Source organism: Pan paniscus, chromosome X (assembly GCF_029289425.2).
Source record: "Pan paniscus chromosome X, NHGRI_mPanPan1-v2.0_pri, whole genome shotgun sequence".
NCBI lineage: Eukaryota > Metazoa > Chordata > Mammalia > Primates > Hominidae > Pan > Pan paniscus.
In genome coordinates, this window is record NC_073272.2 from 154,270,291 (window position 1) to 154,292,344 (window position 22,054).

At 48.1% G+C, this 22,054-nt stretch overlaps 1 protein-coding gene across 1 annotated transcript in view; it reads left to right on the plus strand.

The window, feature by feature from the left end:
* The window catches only part of TKTL1 (transketolase like 1), a 41,434-nt gene that overhangs the window by 6,817 nt on the left and 12,563 nt on the right, over window positions 1-22,054 (plus strand). Inside the window, exons 2-7 of the mRNA XM_003804720.6 lie at window positions 8,432-8,549; window positions 12,474-12,571; window positions 13,965-14,156; window positions 14,240-14,367; window positions 15,708-15,901; window positions 18,300-18,464. Of these exons, the coding sequence (XP_003804768.1) occupies window positions 8,432-8,549; window positions 12,474-12,571; window positions 13,965-14,156; window positions 14,240-14,367; window positions 15,708-15,901; window positions 18,300-18,464 (895 nt within the window). The remainder of the gene's footprint in view (window positions 1-8,431; window positions 8,550-12,473; window positions 12,572-13,964; window positions 14,157-14,239; window positions 14,368-15,707; window positions 15,902-18,299; window positions 18,465-22,054) is intronic.

Here is a 22,054-nt window from a genome sequence, read left to right on the forward strand (position 1 = left end):
AGATGGTGAACCTCTGTACAAAATGTTACAAAAATTAGCTGGGCGTGGTGGCACGTGCCTGTAGTCCCAGCTACGCGGGAGGCTGAGAGGCTCAGGTTACAGTGAACTGAGATTGCGCCACCGCACTCCAGCCTGGGCAAGATCGAGACCGTGCCTCAAAGAAAAAAAAGTTAAACCCAGCTGAGGGCGGTGGCTCACGCCTGCAGTCTCAGTACGTGGGGCCTGAGGAGGGAGGATCGCTTGAGCCCAGGAGTTCGCATTCAGCTTGGCAAACAGTGAGACCCTGTCTCTAAAAAAATAAAGTAAAAGAAACCGGAAACTGAGTACGAATTGGAACAAAAATGAGCTGTTGAATTTGCTAGTATGCGGTTGATGGTTTTTGCATCAGTATAAGGGATATTGGTCTACAGTTTTTTTTGTTTTTTTTTTTCTTTTTTTGTTTTGAGACGGAGTATCACTGTCACCCAGGCTGGAGTGCAGTGGCACGATTTTGGCTCACTACAAGCTCCGCCTCCTGGGTTCACGCCATTCTCCCGCCTCAGCCTCCGGAGTAGCTGGGACTGCAGGCGCCCGCCACCACGCCTGGCTAATTTTTTCTGTTTTTTAGTAGAGACGGGGTTTCCCCGTGTTAGCCAGGATGGTCTCGATCTCCTGACCTCGTGATCCGCCCGCCTCGGCCTCCCAAAGTGCTGGGATTACAGGCGTGAGCCACCGCGCCTGGCCTGGTCTATAGTTTTGTTGTAGTATTTGCTTTTGGTATCAAAAGTGTAATGCTGGTTTCATAGGATGAGTTTCAAAGTGTTCCACCTTAAATTTTTTGGAGAGGTCGGGCGTGGTGGCTCCAACCTGTAATCCCAGGACTTTGAGAGGCCAAAGCAGGCGGATCGTGTGAGCCTAGAAAGTTCGAGATCAGCCTGGGCAAGATGGCAATCCCCTGTGCAGAATGTTACAAAAATTAGCTGGGCGTGGTGGCACGTGCCTGTAGTCCCAGCTACGCGGGGGACAGAGTTTGCAGTGAACTGAGATTGTGCCACTACGGCCTGGGCAACAGAGGAAGCGAGACCTTGTAGAGAAAAAAAAAATTTTTTTTTGAGGAGTTTGAAGAAGACTGTTGTTAATTTTTCTTTAAATGTTTGGTAGTAATTACGAATGAGGCTTTTATTTATTGGGCGTTTTTTTTTATTATTACTGCTTTAGTCTCCTTACTAGTTAGTTGTAGGTCTATTCAGATTTTCTTGTCCTGATTAAGTTTTGTGAGGCTTTCTGTTTCTAGGAATTTATCCATTTCTTGTAGGTTAGTCCATTTGTTGGCATGCAGTTATTCATAGTACACTGTCACTCTTTTTATTTCTGTAGAAGCAGTATTAATGACTCCACTTTAACTTGATTGTACTTTTTTTTTTTTTAAGCAGGGTCTTGCTCTTTCACCCAGGCTGGAGTGCAGTGGTGCAATCATAGTTCACTGCAGCCTCGAACTCTCGTGGGCTCAAGCGACTCTCCTTCCTCTCAGCCTCTTGAGTAGCTGGAACTACAGGTGCACACCACCATGCCCTGCCCATCTATTAATAGCTAGTTTTGTTGACCTTTTATAAAGAACCAGCTTTGGCTAGTGGAGGTGGCTCACGCCTGTAACCTCAGCACTTTAGGAGGCCGAGGCAGCTGGATCACTTGAGCTCAAGAGTTCAGGACAAGCCTGGGCAACATGGGGAAACCCCGTCTCTGCCAAAAATACAACAATTAGCTAGACATGGCGAGCACCTGTAGTCTCAGCTACTCGGAAGGCTGAGGCGGAAGGATTGCTTGAGGCTGCAGTGAGCCATGTTTGTGCCCTACACTCCAGCCTGGGTGACAAACTGAGACCCTGTCTCAAAAAGAAAAAAAAATTGGTTTCATTAAATTTTTTCTATTTTCTTAGTCTCTGTTTTATTTGTGCTTTGATCTTTTTTATTTCCTTTCTCCTGCTAGCTTTGGGTTTAGTCCTTATGTTGTAAAGTTAGGTTGTTGATTTGAAGGGTTATTTATTTATTATTATTTTTTGAGACAGAGTCTTGCTGTGTCGCCCAGGCTAGAGATGGGGTTTCTCCTTGTTGGCCAGGTTGGTCTCAGACCCCTGGCCTCAAGTGATCTGCCCGCTTCGGCTCCCAAAGTGCTGGGATTACAAGTGTGAGCCACTGCACCCGGCCAGATGTGAGGGGTTTTAAAAAATGTGTTTACAGCTAGAAATGCCCCACTTGGCACTGCTTTTGCTACATCACATAGGTTTTGGTATTTTGTGCTTCTGTTTTCATTTGTCTCTAAGGGATTTTTCATTTTCTTTTTCTTTTTTTTTTTTTTTGAGACGGAGTTTTGCTTTTGTTGCCCAGGCTGGAGTGCAGTGGCACAATCTAGGCTTACCACAACCTCTGCCTCCCAGGTTCAAGCAATTCTCCTGCCTCAGCCTCCCAAGTAGCTGGGATTACACGCATGCACCTCCACGCCCAGCTAATTTTGTATTTTTAGTAGAGACGGTGTTTCTCCATGTTGGTCAGGCTGGTCTCAAACTCCCGACCTCAGGTGATCCGCCCACCTCGGCTTCCCAAAGTGCTGGAATTACAGGCATGAGCCACCCCACCCAGCCTCTCATTTTCTTTTTTTAATTTTAATAGTGTTAGGGGTATAAGTTGTTTTTGCTTATGTGAATAAATTCTATATTGGTGAATTCTGAGATTTTAGTGTACCCATCACCCAAGCAGTGTACATTGTCCCCAATATGTAGTCTTTTATCCCTCACCTCCTTCCTACCCTCTCCCTTCATTCTCCTCCCCAAAGTCCGTTATATCACTCCAAAACTTAGCTCCACTTACAAGTGAAAACATACAGTATTTGGTTTTCTATTCCTGAGTTACTTCGCTTAAAATAATGACCTCCAGCTCCACCCAAGTTGCTGCAAAATACATTGTTTTTTATGGCTGAGCAGTATTCCATGTTGTATATACACCACCTTCTTTATCCACTCATTGGTTGATGGACACTTAGGTTGGTTCCTTATCTTTGCAATTGTGAATTGTGCTGCCTATAAACATGTGTGTGCATGTACCTTTTTCATATAATGACTTTTTTTCCTTTGGGTAGATAGCCAGTAGTGGAATTTCTGGATTGAATGGTAGATAGATGGTAATCTACTACTTTTAGTATTTTTTTTTTTTTTGTCTTGAGACGGAGTCTTGCTCTGTCGCCCAGGCTGGAGTGCAGTGGCGCAATGTTGGCTCACTGCAACCTCTGCTGTCCGGGTTCAAGCGATTCTCGTGCCTTAGCCTCCCGAGTAGCTGGGACTACAGGCACACGCCACCACTCCCAGCTAATTTTTGTATTTTTAGTAGAGACGGGGTTTCACCATGTTGGCCAGGCTGATCTCGGTCTCTTGACCTGGTGATCGCCTGCCTTGGCCTCCCAAAGTGCTGGGATTACAGGCGTGAGCCACCGTGCCCAGCCCGATGGTGTATTTTGATGGGAATTGCATTGAATCTGTAGATTGCTTTGGGCAGTATGGCCATTTTCACAATATTGATTCTTCCTATCCATGAGCATGAGATATCTTTGTTTGTGTCATATGTGATGTCTTTCAGTAGTGTTTTGTAGTTTTTCTTGTAGCTGTCTTTCACCTCCTTGGTTAAGTATATTCCTAGGGTGGGTTTTATTTGTTGTTGTTTTTGTTGTTTACAGCTGTTGTAAAAGGGATTGAGTTCTTGATTCTCAAGCTTGGTCGTTGTTGGTGTAGTGCTACTGATTTGTGTGCATTTATTTTGTAACCTGAGACTACTGAATTTGTTCATCAGATCTAAGAGTCTTTTGGATGAATCTTTAGGATTTTGTGTTTGTGTTTGTTTGTTTGCTTGTTTTTGATGGAGTTTCTGTCACCCAGGCTGGAGTGCAGTGGCATGATCTCGGCTCGCTGCAACCTCCACCTCCCGGGTTCAAGCGATTCTCCTGCCTTACCCGAGTAGCTGGGACTACAGGTGTGTGCCACCGCACCCGGCTAATTTTTGTATTTTTGGTAGAGACAAGGTTTCACCAGACCATGGCCAGGCTGGTCTTGAACTCCTAACCTCAGGTGATCCGCCCATCTCGGCCTCCCAAAGTGCCGGAATTACAGACGTGAGCCAACCGCGCCTGGCCTAGGGTTTTCTAGCTGTATGATCGTATCATCAGTGTTACAGCACTAGTTTGACTTCCTCTTCTCCAATTTGGATGCCCTTTATTTATTTCGCCGTTGGCTTTTGGTTGTATAAGAGTGTGTTGCTTAATTTTCACAAATTTGTGAATTTTCCAGTTTTCCATCTATTATTGATTTCTAACCTCATCCCATTGTGGTTAGAGAAAATACTTAGTACAATATGTTTTTTTAAATCTTGTTGGCCAGGCGCGGTGGCTCATGCCTGTAATCCCAGCACTTTGGGAGGCTGAGGTGGGGTGGATCACCTGAGGTCAGGAGTTTGAGACCAGCTTGGCCAACATGGTGAAACCCTGTCTCTACTAAAAATGCAAAAATTAGCCGGGCGTGGTGGTGCACCTCTGTAATCCCAGATACTTGGGAGGCCGAGGCAGGAAAATCACTTGAACCCGGAAGGTGGAGGTTGCAGTGAGCCGAGAGAGTGCCACTGTACTCCAGCCTGGGCAACAGAGTGAGACTGTGTCTCAAAAAATAAATAAATAAATCTTGCTCCAGAGCCTGGGCTAGATAGTAAGAGGACAGTGTGGATGCAGTTAAGAACCATATATGTCTGCATTTTTTGTACATGTTCATTTTGTTCCCTTCACCTTCAAAATTAGTAACAGATAGCTGCATTTTCTCAAGGGCTCTGTGTGGCTTTTAAATCTAAATCATCCACTTAGAGGACATTTGCAAAGCAAGAGGTTTTAGTCCCCATTTTCTTTCTTTCTTTCTTTTTTTTTTTTTAGTAGAGACGGGGTTTCTCCATGTTGGTCAGGCTGGTTTCGAACTCCCGACCTCAGGTGATCCTCCCACCTCGGCCTCCCAAGATGCTGGGATTACAGGCATGAGCCACTGTGCCCGGCCTAAGTCCCCATTTTCTTTTTTCTTTTTTTTTTTAAATGAGACTATTATTTATTTTAGGCAGATAGTCAACTTAAAAATCATTCAGCATGGGCACTCCTGAAACTGTCAGGATCATGTTCGTTTCCTCGCTGTTTGCTGGCTATTGGCATCTGTGTCATCACACACAGTCCGATGAGGTGACAACAGAAAAGCATATCTCACTTCTATCGTAGGTTTCCATTCACTTTCGGGTTCTCAATCGCCCTGTGTTTCCTCAGTGATACTCCAGACTTTCCAGATGTTCTGGTTGACCCATTCCTCTTTCTTTTTTTTTTGCAAAACAAAGCAAAAAGCAAGAAGAGAACTTTACATTTTGTCCAATAGTCCTAAGAAATTTTCCCTGTAGAGAATGTCATCTAAGTCAAAACAAGGGTTGAATGGGGGCACCCAAATCAGTTATCACTTAGGGCTGTTATAAGAAATGCCAAGACTGGGTGGCTTAAACAGCAGATATTCGTCTCTCACTGTCTGGAGGCTACAAATCCAAGATCAAGGTGCTAGCATGGTCAGTTCTGGCGAGGACCTGCTTCGGGGCTCAAGAGCACTACCTTCCCCCCCGTATCCTCACATGGTCGGTCTCCAGCCTCTTCTCATAAAGGCGCTGATCCCATTCATGAGGGCTCCACTCTCACAGCGTAATCACCTCCCAAAGGCCCTGCCTCCAAATACTGTCACACTGGCATTAGGATTTCAGCATAGGAATTCTGGGGGGACACATTCAGTCCATGGCCTCCCGTACCTGTGAATGTGATCTTATTTGGAAAAAGGGTTTTGTAGGTGAAATTAAGTTAAGGATCTTGAGATAAGATCATCCTGGACTTAGGGTGGACCCTAAATCCAGTGACTAGTGTCCTTATAAGAGAAAGAAGAGAGAGATTGGAGACACACAGACACCGTGGAGAAACGCAGGAGAAAAGGTCCTGTGAAGGCAGAGAGGCAGGGACGGGAGTGACCCAGCTGCAAGACGAAGAACACCTGGGGCCAGCAGTAGCTGGAGAGGCAGGGGCGAGGGCGATCCTCCCCTAGGACCTAGCGGGAGAGCGTGGCCCTGCTGCCACCTGGATTCTGGATTTCTGTTTTGAGCCATCACGTTTGTGGCAACTCACCCTGGCAGGCTTAGGAAACGAATGCGTTAACCCATTGCATTAGCGCACAAAATAACACCCCGACTCGTTTCCTGCGCCAGCCTCCTACCTTGCCTCCTACTTATTAGACCCTATCTCTCATTCCCCATTTTTTAAAATATTTATTTATTTATTTATTTATTTATTTATTTATTTTGAGGCAGGGTTTCACTCTGTTGCTCAGCCTAGAGGTGCAGTGGCGTGATCATGGCTCACTACAGCCTTGACCTCCTGGGCTTAAGCAACCCTCCCACCTCAGCCTCCCAAGTAGCTTGAACTGCAGGTGCATGCCACCCTGCCCAGCTAATTTTTTTTTTTTTTGGAAAGACGAGGTTTCACCATGTTGCCCATGCTGGTCTCAAACTCCTGGGCTCAAGCAATCCTCCTGCATCAGCCTCCAGAAGAGCCGGGATTACAGGTGTGAGCCCCCACGCCTGGCCTCTCCCTCCTTTTTATCATTCCCTCTCCCCTCGTCTTCCTTGGCTTTCCTCCTCACACCCCCTGTGTTTGGCCCCCTTCCATTTTCTTTCTGCTTCTCTTTCCCAACTTCCCCCTCATCATGCCAGGGGGACTCCTGGGCTCCATGCCACCCCCCTGGAAGTCCCCCATAATGAAGCAGGATTTATGTCTCACACTTCACCATGGGAGAGCAGAAACCTCTCACTTGAAGCAAAAGGCACTGAAAATAAGCAAGTAGTTATGCATTTGTCACTACCGAGTCCTAGCTGGCTTCCACCCTACCCCCCGCCCCCCACCATCTTCTTGCTCATTCAGGTCATCGTGTCCTCTGATACCCAGTAACTTCCATCATTTTCTACATGCATTTCTGTTGGTCTTCTGAGAATTGTGATTTTCCAAAGTAGAAAGGGCACATCGTCTTTCTGGAGCCTCAAAGGTGCAGGCACTGATGCGTTGGGGGAGATCACAGTGTGACAAGGACGGGGTGGGAGTGTGTCACCCCCCTTTCTACCGACCCTCAGCAGTGGGGAGAGAGCAGAGGAGATGGAACCTGGGAGGAAGAAGAGATTTCCAATTACTTCCTTCTCGGTCCCTTCTCCACTGAAGCCTGTTACTCCTCTGCTGCCGGGGCCTCTTGAGTTTTCTCTCACTGAGCCAGGAAAGAGCTTAGTGAATAAAGAACAAGGTATCCTAGCAATGCAGGGAAGATGTCCAGGACAGTGAGTGTGAACGAGGGGTCCTGGAGAATGTGCACGCCAGCCCTGCAGGAGAATGTCCACGCCAGCCCTGCAGCCTGGTGGGCTCTGCCATCAGCACCCCAAAACCATTCATCAGTCACCTTCGACAATTGCACGTGCAAAAGCCCTCTTTTTGTGTCCTTTGAAGCTTTTTTTTTATCAGGCTGGGTGCGTGGCTCATGCCTGTAATCCCAGCACCTTGGGAGGCCGAGGCGGGAGAATCACTTGAGCCCAGGAGGTCGAGGCTGCAATGAGCTATGATCATGCCACTGCACTCCAGCCTGGGTGACAGAGTGAGGGCCCATCCCTTCGCAGGTCCCCATTAAGAAAATGGGGGAGGGACAGTCCCCATTTTCTTAATGGGGACTTTCTTAGTGAAATTTGAAATGAGAGATTATTAATATGAGCTGGGCCTAACATCTTTTTTTACTTGCAGTTGGGGCAGAGCTCCAGGGAGTTGGTTCTGTCCCCTGCTGTCTTGTCCCCTCCCCCTTTTTAATTAATTAGGGCCTGGCTGGACTCACATGCAGGCCGCTTTCTAAGAGCAGCAGTTACTTTGGCAGCATTCAGAAAGGGCCTCAGCTACTCTACCATGACAAATTTCTCAGTCTGTCACCATTCACTTCCTAAAAGAAATTCATTGTAGAAGGTAGAATGGGATCTTCATGGCATTTCTGATTCACAATGCTCCTGAAAGTTCCTCGGCATGTGGAAAGGCCACAGATGAATTTAAGCATGTGAAAGAATACTCATGTCAGAGGCACGAAGGAAACTTGCCCCGAGTCCACGGTGCTCTGCGGTTAGGAGCTGGCCTCACTGTGCACAGGGGGAGGGGTGGTGAGCTTACCGGGCTTTAAAGCGCCCTTCCAACCTGTGAGCCCTGCATTCCTTACCCTTGGTTGGATTCTTCCTGGGCTGGGAGAAATGACCGCCTCTATGAGGAGACCATGTGCCGAGGTCGTGTGCTAGGAAGCCAGTTGCTGTGAGAAATGACCAGTGTCATGTCTGTCTTTCAGCCACCCTATATCATGTAGCAGTTCTGCTGAGATCATGTCTGTGCTGTTCTTCTACATCATGAGGTACAAGCAGTCAGATCCAGGGAATCCGGACAACGACCGATTTGTCCTCGCAAAGGTATGCCGGTGGGGAGCCCAGGGCTGCTGTGGCGCCTGCTGGTTAAGCCCAGTTTGAACAGCCACCGTGTGGGAACAAGGCCTGAAATGGGCCTCGTTTATTATTTTGGTTCTTCTTTCTTTGCATCTTAAAGCTCGAGTGTTCTAGTGAGGGCCACTTGGAGCCCTGTGATGGCATGGTAGGAAGGGTGGCTTGGGAGAGCTGACTATCCTTCCTTTCCTTTGGTCATACCCTGCCTCGCCCCACTTAGCACGAACGCTTCCCCCATGGCAGGGTTATGCTGCTCCCACCCTCTGTGCTGCCTGAGGAGAGGCAGGCAGCCTCAGTGAATCCCACTCACTGAGCCTGGGGGAACTTGAGTGTAACCGGGAGGGACATCCCACCCCTGTCAGTCAGCTTCCTCTTCTATGTTTCTGCACATCTGACCTGAAACTGATGGGCACTTCTCATGAGATTGGGCAAAATACCAGCCACTTCATGAAGTATCATGGGGGATAGGAAAGAAAAAGAACCTTAAAAACAAGGTCAGTTTGAGAATGTGTGGCTGGTTTGATGCCATCTCAAAGTACACTGTGTCCCGAAGCAAATTAAAACCTGGCTAGGGGCCGGGTGCAGTGGCTCACGCCTGTACTCCCAGCACTTTGGGAGACTGAGGTGGGTGGATCACTGGAGGCCAGGAGTCCGAGACCAGCCTGGTCAACATAGCAAAACTCCATCTCCACTTAAAAAAAAAAAAAAATTAGCTAGGTATGGTAGCACATGCCTCTAATCCCAGCTTTTCGGGAGGCTGAGGCACAAGAATTGTTTGAAGCTGGGAGGCAGAGGTTACAGTGAGCCGAGATCGTGCCACTGCACTCCAGCCTGGGCGATAGAGCGAGACTCCATCTCAAAAGAAAAATCTGGCTGGGTAGAGTACTGTGTCCAAATAGAAATGCCAGATTAGCACAGTGGGAAGTAAAGACAAAAACTGGGCATAGCTGAAGTAAGTGCCTAAAGGTCATAATTGTGACCCTTGTCTTGGTGTCTGAACCATAACGTCAAATGGTTTGGCAAAAAATAAATAGAATTTACATGTGTACGCGCATGTGTGGAGAGAGGGATGAAGTAAATGCCTTCCATTGCTTTCAGTTGGTTATTGGAGGTAAGCAGTATACAGGAAGGAAATCATTGTGCTAGGCTTTAAACATGTCTATAAACTTGAACTTTTTTTACATCTTTTTTTGTTCTTTTTTCGGGGAGGTAGAGTCTCGCTCTTGCCCAGGCTTGAGTGCAGTGGCTCGGTCTCAGCTCAATGCACCCCTGACCTCCTGGCCTCAAGCGATCTTCCCATTTCAGCCTCTTGAGTAGATGGGATTACAGGCATGTGCCACCACGACCGGCTAATTTTTGTATTTTTTGTAGAGACATGGTCTCACTATGTTGCCCAGGCTGGCCTCAAACTCCTGGGCCCAAGCACCCACTTCTGCCTCCCAAAGTGCTGGGATTACAGGCAACAAGCCACCGCTTCCAGCCCCCTTTACAATGAAAATTGAAAAAAAAAATAGATATATAAACGCAATATGGGTGTTTAGATTTCTGGTTTAAAATAAGGAAAGGCTGGGTACAGTGGCTCACACCAGTGCTTTGGGGGGCTCCAGCAGAAGGATCTCTTGAGACCAGCCTGGGCAACATAGCAAGACCCCAGTCTCTACAAAAAATACGAAAATTAGCTGGGCGTGGTGGTGCGTGCCTGCAGCTACTCAGGAGGCTAAGGTGGGAGGATCACTTGAGCCTTGGGAGATAGAGCAAGACCCTGTCTCAAAAAAAAAAAAGTCTAGACTGTCATATAACAGCTGCTATCAGAGCCATTGGCCTTAGGGGATGAAGAGGCTTTCTATCGGGCAGCAGCACACCAGGCACTGTTCGGCTGCCAGAATTTGTGTGTTCATCAGATTTAGCTGGCTGATGAAATTGGAACAAAAGAGAAAACACATGAAGCATAGTCCATTGTGGTTTGCCTGGGAACGGGGTAAACAGCCATACTCCAGGCAGAGCAGATCTTTATTCTAGCCTTTCACCTCCCTGAATCGTCTGCCCCGCAGCATAAGGGTTCTTGAGAAAGACAACACCCATGTGGGAGCACTTCTGCCGTAACGGGCATCATACTGATGTCTCACCATTTTCTCAATCTATCCTCACTTTATCCTTGACCTCCTGTCACCTAAGGGGGCTCTGGTCTCCGTTGCACCCATAAAGTCTTTGAGATGGGCCCACTGGCCTCACACTTCACAGCCTGAGGGAAGCAGAGTTGGTCTGACTGCTGAGCCCAGGCTCGGTCCATTATGTTATAGGACTTCCAAGGGCATGCAAGGCGACTGGGAGCCAGAGCTTGTTACGTGAGTGTGGTGGGTGCCATAGGGAGGGAGATGTGGCTAGAGGCATAGTCAAAAGAGACTTGAGTTGAGTGGGACAGTTCTGCTGGGCTGGAAATGCAGAACCAAAAGGGAGTCTCTGGGGGGCACAAAGCATGCAGAGAATTCCGGGGAAGGTCAAGAGCAACCAGAGAGTAGCAGAGGGTAGGAAGCAAGAAGCAGGAGATGAGAGAATCGTAAATACCATCCATCCATCTACAGTAGTGATGCCCTCGCTCATCTCTGCTCGAATGGCGCTGACGTTTGAGCAGAGGAGGGTGACAGGCAGGAAACAAACTTTTAAGTCAATAGATGGAGTGTCAGGTGGGGCCAAGCATCTGGAATCAAGTAAAAGTGGAGGAGGTAGGAGGCACTGGTTGAAAAAGAGTGGTCCAGAAAGACCTCAGTGCTGACGCTGGAGCAGGGATTTGGAAGAGGCAGGAGAGTGAGCTGTGCCCACATCCAGGCACAAGCACTCCGGTAGTGGGTGCCATGAGTGCTAAGGCCCTGAGGCAGGTGTATGCCCACTGTGTTCAAGGAGCAGCAAGGAGGCCAGGGTGCCAGAGCAGTGGAAGGGAGAAATGGAGGTGATGGGGGCTGGGGTGGGCAGACAGGTGCAAACAGTTGAGCTCTACTTGGTGGGAGGTCGGAAGACCTTAGAAAGTTGAGCGATGTGATCAGTCAACTTCAGTTTTAACAGGCTCCCCCTTGTGGCTAGATTGAGAATGGCTGTGGGGGAGGCTGGGAGGCCACTGCAGTGACAGAGGCAAGGGATGTTTAAGACCAGGTCGAAACGGTGGCTGCAGAAGCTGTTGGGTAAATTCAGTATGCTTGCAAGTTGGGCCTCTCCAGTCAGTGCAGCAGCTCTTTGGCATGACCTTGTGGCCCACAGAGGGCCACATTTTCTGCTTGGGATAGTGATGACCCTGTGCCTGCAAACAGGATGTTGGGGGCGGGGTAGATGCTAGTAGAAAGGGATTCATTTCTAGCGTGGGCACTTCTAGATGAGCACGTGTAAGATCTCAGTTGACCTGAGTTTTATAAACCAGGGAACCAGAGTATTCTGTTTCTGGTTTCTGTTTTAAGAATCCATATCCTCCATAGGATTGAACATGTGATTTGTGCGTGACCGGGAAGGGCCATGGGAAAATGTCAAGAATCATACTTTACGTTTTCTGCTTTGTACTTGGGCTCCCCGTCTCTATTCCCAAAGCTCCAGCCACCCTTGCCATACTGTATGGATTACCTATGACTCCCTGGGCAGGGACAGTGGATGTCTTCGTCACCTTAGTCACCTGAGTTTCCAGCCCAGGCTGAGCCCTGGGCTTGACCCATTTTCCACTTGTAACGTTGATCGGAAGCTTGGGGTGCATATGGGTGTGGTGAAGAGGAATTCACCCAGCAGGGCGGGAGGGGCTGTTTAGATGGGACGCTGCTACAGAGCTGACAGGAGCAGCCTGCACTCAGTGCGTGAGTCCACCTAATACCATGTCCTGCAGCTGCGTCTGGGCTCACTGGGTCCCTTCTCTTACAGAGACTGTCGTTTGTGGATGTGGCAACAGGATGGCTCGGACAAGGACTGGGAGTTGCATGTGGAATGGCATATACTGGCAAGTACTTCGACAGGGCCAGGTGAGGTTCTTCCCCAGAAGCCATTTAACTGCCCTACATCTACATCCCCTTCCTAGAGTCTCGGGGGGCAGCCACCTATCTCCGTGATGTGGAGAGCCCTGAAGGGCCAGTCCCCATCACATCCCGTGGTGACCCCTCTGGAAGGCCTTCCCTGTGCCTTCTCCCCACCTCGGGCGGCTGCCCCACTTTCTCTCCCACAGGTCTGTTGAAAGGTTTCAGCTGCTGTTGCCTTTCCATTCTTATCCTAGGGTTGATAGCTTTTTTAAAACTTCCAGCACTTTAGTGGGGTCTGGGATGTGTGGTTTGTTTTTGAGACTGAGTCTCACTCTGTGGCCAGGCTGGAGTGCAGTGGCACGATCTCGGCTCACAGCAACCTCTGCCTCCCAGTTTCAAGTGATTCTTCTGCCTCAGCCTCCTGAGTAGCTGGGATTACAGGCATGCACCACCATGCCCAGCTAATTTTTGTATTTTTAGTAGAGATGGGGTTTCGCCATGTTGGCCAGGCTGGTTTCAAACTCCTGACCTCAGGTGATCCACCTGCCTTGGCCTCCCAAAGTGCTGGGATTACAGATGTGAGCCACTGTGCCTGGCCAGATGTGTTTTCTTGATGCGAACACTCACGTCGTTGGTTGTGGAGGAATTTACTTCACAGCAGAACACGTTTCCAAGGTGGGGTGTTTTGATTCTTGTGATTATTGTAAATAAGTTGTAAGAACAGAACTAGCAGGTGGCGGCGGGAGGCGGTGGCTCATGCCTGTAATCCCAGCACTTTGGGAGGCCGAGGTGGGCGGATCGCCTGAGGTCAGGAGTTCGAGACCAGCCTGGCCAACATGGCGAAACCCCCTCTCTACTAAAAAATACAAAAACTAGCTGGGCATGGTGGCGTGGGCCTGTAGGCAGGAGAATTGCTTGAACCCGGGAGGTGGAGGTTGCAGTGAGCCAAGATCACGCCACTGCACTCCAGCCTGGGTGATAGAAACTCTGCCTCAAACAAACAAACAAAAAAATTAGAAGGTGGCAATGCTTTAAAAGGGAACTTACCAGAAAAATGAATGTGTAAATGTTTGGGGAACTTAAGGATGCTGCTTTCTTCCCCTTCCCCTCTGGCCCTGTTTGCTTATTGATAAGGAAATGTGGCAGAAGAACCTAAAAGTTGCTTTACAGCTAGAACAGAAAACTAGCCAGAGGTAAAGCCTGCTTGTGAGCCCCCAGGCTTTTCAAGCTCAGCTTTCTTAGCTGCTGGGCTGGGGCAGAGTTGATGAGGGAGATTGTGGGAAGCGAATGGTCTGGAGCAGCAGCTCCAGTTGCGTCCGTTTCTCCTCCTGAAATGCATTTGTTTGGTTGGCCCAGATGATCCCCCACAGGGTCCTAAACCTCTCTTGTCTTGCTCCAGCTACCGGGTGTTCTGCCTCATGAGTGACGGCGAGTCCTCAGAAGGCTCTGTCTGGGAGGCAATGGCCTTTGCTTCCTACTACAGTCTGGACAATCTTGTGGCAATCTTTGATGTGAACCGCCTGGGACACAGTGGTGCATTGCACGCCGAGCACTGCATAGACATCTATCAGAGGCGCTGCGAAGCCTTTGGGTAACTGTATTCTCTTGTGCTTGATTTCCATTCTGTCCTGCCCCCTTCGTCTCTTGTAACCCAGCCTGCTCCTCTGTTGGCAGGTGGAACACTTATGTGGTGGACGGCCGGGACGTGGAGGCACTGTGCCAGGTATTCTGGCAGGCTTCTCAGGTGAAGCACAAGCCCACTGCTGTGGTGGCCAAGACCTTCAAGGGCCGGGGCACCCCAAGTAAGCAAGCACTTTCCTCCTGCTCCTGGTTGTTAAAAGCATCTGTCCGCTCAGCAGCAGAGGCGGGAGAGGCTTAGAGGGGCCTAGGCAGATGACTCATTTAGTGAATAGCAGTTCTGCCTGGAGTATATGCTGGAGGCTCCTGCTCTCTTATTTTCACTAGCTAGTGTCTGCTTAGGATAGGAGATATCAAAAGCCCTAGCAGGTGAACAGTGATGTGCTGCCTGCACGAGGGAGTGGCTAGGAGTACAGCCCATCGGAGGATTGACAGGGAACAATCTCTATGGTTAGTAGAATCAGAAAGCGTGCTGTGTGTATGAGCAGGTGCAGAAATAAGAGTGCATACCTACACACGTGCCTAGGCCCACACTCTTCTGGAAGAACCCTGGGAATTGGGGAAGAAGGGAGCTTGGAATCACCAACTATCACATTTCAAGGCTGACAGCTGAAACTGTTTATCTCAAGTTTAACTCATCACAAAGAGTGCGGCTCCTGGATTTTTTTAAAAGACTATAGACATTTTAGAATAAAACTGTTCTGTGACTCCTACCGAAAATATAGTTTTACTCTGGTACCCTCCGTTCAGTAAATTATTTTACCAGTGTGCTCCCGGCAGGACCCTGGGTGTTGTCCTTGCCTCTGCCTCCCCCTCATATGCCCACACATAGACCCAGTCCCCTAGATTACATCTTGGACCCATTCACTCCTCCCCATCTCTACTACCATGACTGTTGCCACACCCATCATCTCTCCCACAGTTCCAGCTGGCCTCCCTCCACACCAGTCTCTACACTGCTGCCACAGTGATCTTTCTACAGTGGATCTGATCAGTCACTTTCCCCACTCCAAACCCTTCAATGGTTTCCAATCTTGCTTTGGATAAAACTCAAACTTCTCATACCCACAAGACCCACCCTCCATGGTCTGCCCTACCTGTCTCTCCAGCCTTATTCTCATTCTCCCTTCCACTCACCAGTGGCCCTCAGGGGCATAGCTAGGTGCAATGGCTTGCACCTGTAATCCCAGCTACTTAGGAGGCGGAGGCGGGAGGATCACTGGAGCCCAAGGAGTTGGAAGCTGTGGTGAGTTATGATCACCCACTGCACTCCAGCTTGGGGAGGAGTCATAGCGTGAGACCCCTGTCTCAAAACAAAAAGCCTCAGGGCCTTTGTCCAAGCTGTTCTCTCTGGCTGCAGCAGCGTCCCAGGCCCTCTGTGCTAGGTGTTCCTCCTGTGAGTCCTAGGGTGACATCTTTTTCATCGGGGTCTGTTTTTCAGGTGACCTCATAGGCACTCACTAAATATTTATGGAATGGATGTCTTTTGTTTGTTTCATTACAGGTATTGAGGATGCAGAAAGTTGGCATGGAAAGCCAATGCCGAGAGAAAGAGCAGATGCCATTATCAAATTAATTGAGAGCCAGATAGAGACCAGCAGGAATCTTGACCCACAGCTCCCCATTGAGGACTCACCTGAAGTCAACATCACAGATGTAAGGATGACCTCTCCACCTGATTACAGAGTTGGTGACAAGGTAGGCGGAAAGGTGGATAATTGAATAAATCAGATACGTCAACTGCTTTGTTCTCTAATGTTGTTCGTATGTACACAGGATTCTTCATTTATTGTGGTCTCCATGGACGAACCAATTACTAGAGTGACATGTAACTAACAGTTCGTAGGCAATAAAGAGAGGTTTGCCATTTTTAAAAAATACATCGAGGGGTCCAAAGTGCAGCTGTGTCACGTGGATAGATACTGTGTAGTGGTGAGGTCTGGGCTTTCAGTGCACCCAGCATCGGAGTAGTGGACATTGCACCCAGTAGGTACTTGATCTTTCACCACTCCTGGCTCCCCTTCTCTTTTATTAGGTCTCATTTTTATTTTTGGCTTTCACATGTGTGTCTGAATTTTCTGATTGGTCAATTGCTATTTATTAGCTCCTGGTGTGGTGTGCCTTTTTCTAGCTTCCTAACTTTGGTTTGTGCATGAAACTGCCATGACTCTGTGTCTCCGCTAAGAAGACTGGCCCCAGGCGGGCTGACCTTTTGAACTTACTCTCTGTATTACACAGAGGAGCAGGCCAATTCATCAGAAACCTCAAAAAGGAATCAAATTATGCACAAAAGTCTTGAGTATCAAGTCCTTTTGGTTTTTAGCACCTTTACATCCTGCCTTCTGGTATATCATAGCAGACCTGACATAGGCAAGTTCTTTATGGCCTAGAGGAAGTAAGGTGGCGAGCCTAGGGAGGAAGGACACACTTTCTGATCCTTCTTTATCTGGAGAAATTTTGAGTGTTGCTCATGTTTTCTTAGCCTGGTAATGAGGGTTAAAAATAAATGAATTTTGAATACTTGAGAAATCAAAAGACAAAAACCAGAAGAAAGGAGAAGGTGTATCAACAAAGGGTGGGCCAGGCACAGTGGCTCACTCCTGTAATCCCAGCACTATCAGGAGGCCAAGACAGGAAGACCACTTGAGCCCAGGAGTTCAACACTAGCCTGGGCAAAGTAGTGAGACCCCATCTCTACATAGAATTTAAAAATTATCCAGGCATGGTGCCGTAATACAGTTCCAGCTACTCTGGAGGCTGAGGCAGGAGAATCACCTGAGTCCAGGAGTTTGAGGGGATAGTGAGCTATGATTGGGCCACTACACTCCAGCCTGGGCAACGGAGCGAGACTCTCTCAAAAAAAAAAAAAAAAGTTTGAGAAAACTATATAACTCCATAGTTGCATAATTGGTATGAAAATGTGTAAAAAGCGGGGGGACCATTTTTAGGAATACATAAAATATCAAAATTGACTAAAAGAGGTATAAAAAACTTAAATGGATCAATAGCCCTAGAAAAAAATGGAGAAAATTATCCAAGTGCTATACCCCCAAAGCACCAGGCTCACCAGGTTATATAAGACTGACTCATTTTTAACCTTTATGAAAAGAGTAATTTCTAAACTGTTTCAAATTTTTCCAAATACGGAGGAAGATGAAAATGTCATCCCGATTTACTTATGAAGCGAAAATGTGACAAAGCTAGCCTAAAGAAAACTGTAGAGCAACTTTCTTTATGAATACCAATATAAAAATTCTAAATAGAACATTAGCCCATCTCAACTTCATTAGTACATTAAAAAAATTAAATGAATCAGTGAGCTCAAATTAGTAATGCAGATGACTCATGCCAGGAGACATAGGAATAGAATTCAGTGTTCTAGTGTTAGGTTAAAGGAAGGGGGGAAGTGTGATCATCATCATACACACTAAACAAAAGCAATTCATAAAATTCAACATTTTTTTTTGGAGATGGAGTCTCGCTCAGTCACCCAGGCTGGAGTGCAGTGGCGCAATCTCGGCTCACTGCAACCTCTGCCCCCGGATTCAAGCGATTCTCCTGCCTCAGCCTCCCAAGTAGCTAGGATTACAGGCTCCCGCCATCATGCCCAGCTAATTTTTGTATTTTTAGTAGAGACGGGGTTTCACCTTGTTAGCCAGGCTGGTCTCGAACTCCTGACCTCAGGTGGTCCACCTGCCTCAGCCTCCCAAAATGCTGGGATTACAGATGTGAGCCAGCACACCTGGCCAAGTAATTTGAAAAATATAATGAGAACCATTAATGTCGGAAATCTCACTCTTGAGCTGTGGAGTGTTTACCTGCTTAGGAAGTGGGGGTTGGGGGAGGGGGGGATGTTAACTAAAAAGAGCACAATTTGAGAAAAACTTGGGTGCCACATCAGCCATTTAGTATGGATTTAAGATTGGCTAGCAGTCCATGTTTATGACATTAAAGGAAATTTTTGGTGAGTCACGAATTTACTTTCTTCAAGATAGATGATAATTTGTCATTCTATAATATGGTACCTTCCTTCTGTAGTCGTTCCTTCTAAATGCATGTGAAGAAACTCTACCACCTGATTGTCTCTGTCTTCTAGATAGCTACTCGGAAAGCATGCGGTCTGGCTCTGGCTAAGCTGGGCTACGCGAACAACAGAGTCGTTGTGCTGGATGGTGACACCAAGTACTCTACTTTCTCTGAGATATTCAACAAGAAGTACCCTGAGCGCTTCATCGAGTGCTTTATGGCTGAACAAAACATGGTGAGTGTGCAGTGTCTCTCAGGGCTTCTTAGAATCAATGGCCCACTGGACACAGGAGGCCCAGCCTGTGCTAGTTTTTCTTTCCATTTATGAAAGCAAAAGGACTGGAAAAAAATTTCCTGGGAAGCAGGAGGCAAGTAGCCAGGTGGAGTCTGAGAGGTGGCTTCTAGGTCTGCTAGGAGGGCCGTAATAGACTACTCGGCACTTGGAGTCTCCAAGTTGGCTGAGGGCAGCAGGCCCAAGGCCACAGACAGTGGGTCCTCTGAGCCTAGAACCATCTGAACCCAGGGCTCTGGGCCTGAAGCATCCCAGGCTCCCTAGTAGCTCCTTCTGCCCAATTCTGCAACCACCCAGAGGCACACTGGCTGAGGAGTCACAGGGAATGCAGAGTTTCCTTCTCTCCACTGTAGAGGGGCCTAATATATCACAGAAATGCAAATGTTGCACTTACTTCAATCACAAGAATATCAATGCTTAGAGCTGGTGCCTTAGGCAAAGCCATTCTGCTTATCTATGCCTCAGTCTCTCCCCAGAGTGATATTAATGCAGGGAGTATCTCAAGCACATGCACACAAGCACACCCCTCTCGAGAGGAAGGAGTTACGGCCAGTAAACCCTTTGAACTCTAAAGCTCTGCGCGTCATAGAAGATGATGCCCAGCTCCTGTCATTATGCCAGAAAACCACAGGCCAGCAGGTCTTATGTGACCACCAGTGACTTTATTTGGAACAAGTAGTATTTTTTAAAAAAATTTTTTTAGACGAAGTCTCGCTCTGTCGCCCAGGCTGGAGTGGAGTGCTCAGCTCACTGCAAGCTCCGCCTCCTGGGTTCACAACATTCTCCTGCCTCAGCCTCCCAAGTAGCTAGGACTACAGGTGCCCACCACCACACCCGGCTAATTTTTTGTATTTTTTAGTAGAGACGGGGTTTCACTGTGTTAGCCAGAGTGGTCTCAATCTCCTGACCTCATGATCTGCCAACCTCAGCCTCCCAAAGTGCTGGGATTACAGACATGAGCCACTGCGCCCAGCCAGTATTTTAAATTTTTTAAAAATTAGTTGCCAGCATTTAAAAATCAGATTATAGGTGTAGTGGCACAAGCCTGCAGTCCCAGCTACTCGGGACTCTTAAGGCAGGAGGATGCTTGATCCCAGGACTTAAACGCTGCAGTGTACCACTGCATTCCAGCCTGTGAAACAGCGAGACCCCATCTCAAAAAAGAAAAAGAATCAGGAGGTCTTATATAGAATACACGTTTCTGGATTCTTTTGAAAAATGGGAAGAACTACTACCATAGGGTGGCATTCCCTCCTGACGCCAGTTGACTGAAGCCAAACAGCACCCCTGTTGAGATGGGTGTCCCCACAGCTCCCCATGCTCTGCTGGGCCATTTGGGTTTTTTGTTGTTTTATGGTTTTTGGTTTTTTTTTTTTGTTTTGTTTTGTTTTTTTTTTGAGATGGAGTCTCTCTCTCTCTCACCGAGGCTGGAGTGCAGTGGCACGATCACAGCTCACTGCAGCCTCTGCCTCACAGGTTCAAGCGATTCCCTTGCCTCAGCCTCGCAGGTAGCTGGGATTACAGACATGCGCCACCATGCCTGGCTAATTTTTGTGTTTTTAGTAGAGACAGGGTTTCACCATGTTGGTCAGGCTGGTCTCCAACTCCTGACCTCAGGTGATCTGCCTGCCTCAGCCTCCCAAAGTGCTGGGATTACAGGTGTGAGCCCCCGAGCCTGGCTCATTAAGCTATTTTCATTTTGAATGGAAAACAATGCGATCCGTAATTTTCTGGATTAATGCTCCTGTCAAAAATTTTGCTCCCCACCTCACTGATTGCCTCAGCACACAGCCATGTAGTCTACTCCGTCCCTGCTGATATGTTCTCACAGTTGGAAAAAAGTTGTAAAGAAAAGGCGAGCAGGTGGTATTTAGTGCCATGTTGAAAGAGGTGGCTACAATGTAGAGCTTGACCAGGGGCAGTCAGGGACAACCTCTCAGAAAAGGTGATACTTAAGCTGAGTCTCAGGTGACGAGGGGTCAGCCGTGTACAGATGTGGGAGACAGCATTTCAAGCAAGGGGCATGGCCAACTGTAGGCAGGCCCAGCCTTGGAATGTTTGGAGAGCAGAGGAAGGGCCAAGTGGTAGAAGCATGGTGAACGCAGAAAACTCTCCAGGGCCCAGGTCATACGGGGTCTTATAGGCGCCCTTTTCAGTATCTCTGGTTCTCTTGCAGTTTACTGGGAAGCCACTGGAGGGCTTTAAGCAGGAAAGCAACAGCCTGCGTTTTCCAAAACTCTGAAGACTGGAGAATGGCTTCACGCAGGAAAGGGAGGAGAAGGAGAGGGTGACTTGGACGAGGGCAGTAGCTGTGGAGTCGGAGGGAAGCAGACTTGTCACATATTGCCTTGGCAGGAGAGCCAGCAGGATGCCAACGGCAGGTGTCAGGACAGGAACCAAGGCTGGTGCTTGAGTGTGGGTGGCAGCACCTGGGGGAAGGTGGTGTCACCACCTGGGGGAAGGTGGTGTCACCACCTGGGGGAAGGTGGTGTCATCTCTTGAGATTGACAAGACTGGGGGAGAAGTGGACTGGGGGGCACCATCAGGAGCTCTGTGTGGGCCTGGGGGGTTGGGGCACCTGTTAGATGTACAGAGGGGAGACAGTGGTATCAGATGGCTGGGCAGTAGATCAGTCAGTCATTTTCACATGTGGCCGCTCCACACCACTAAATGCAGTTTTCTAAACTACATATTCGTTGGCCTAGTTTTAAGCTAACATCATTTTTTTATTTTTATTTTTTGTAGAGATGGAGTCTTGCTCTGTCACCCAGGCTGGAATGCAGTGGCACAATCATGGCTCCCTGCAGCCTCAAACTCCTGGGCTCAAGGGGTCCTCTGGCCTCGGCCTCTTGAGGAGCTGGGACTATGAGCATGAGCCACCATGCCTGGCCACATCTACATTTTTAATCATAAATTTAAGTCGTTGCAAAGGATGTAGTTGTTCATATATTGACATTTTTGATACTTTAATACTCAAATCATGCCATTAATGATGACACTGGCTGGGCATAGTGGCTCACACCTGTAATCCCGGCACTTTGGGAGGCTGAAGCTGGAGGATTGCTGGAGTTCAAGAGTTCAAGACCAGGCCGGGTGCGGTGGCTCACTCCTGTAATCCCAGCACTTTGGGAGGCCGAGGCGGACGGATCACGAGGTCAGGAGATGGAGACCATCCTGGCTAACATGGTGAAACCCCTTCTCTACTAAAAAAAAAAAAAAAAAAAAAAAAAAATTAGCCGGGCGTGGTGGCGGGTGCCTGTAGTCCCAGCTACTTGGGAGGCTGAGGCAGGAGAATGGCGTGAACCCGGGAGGCGGAGCTTGCAGTGAGCTGAGATTGCGCCACTGCAGTCCAGCCTGGGCGACAGAGCGAGCCTCCGTCTCAAAAAAAAAAAAAAAAAGAGTTCAAGACCAGCCTGAACAACATAGTGAGACCTGGTCTGTAATTAAAAAAAAAAAATTCATGCCAAGCCACTTTTCTTTGTCAGAAATTAAATCCCTTTTTCTACTTGATTTCCAATTTCCATTCCATTCAT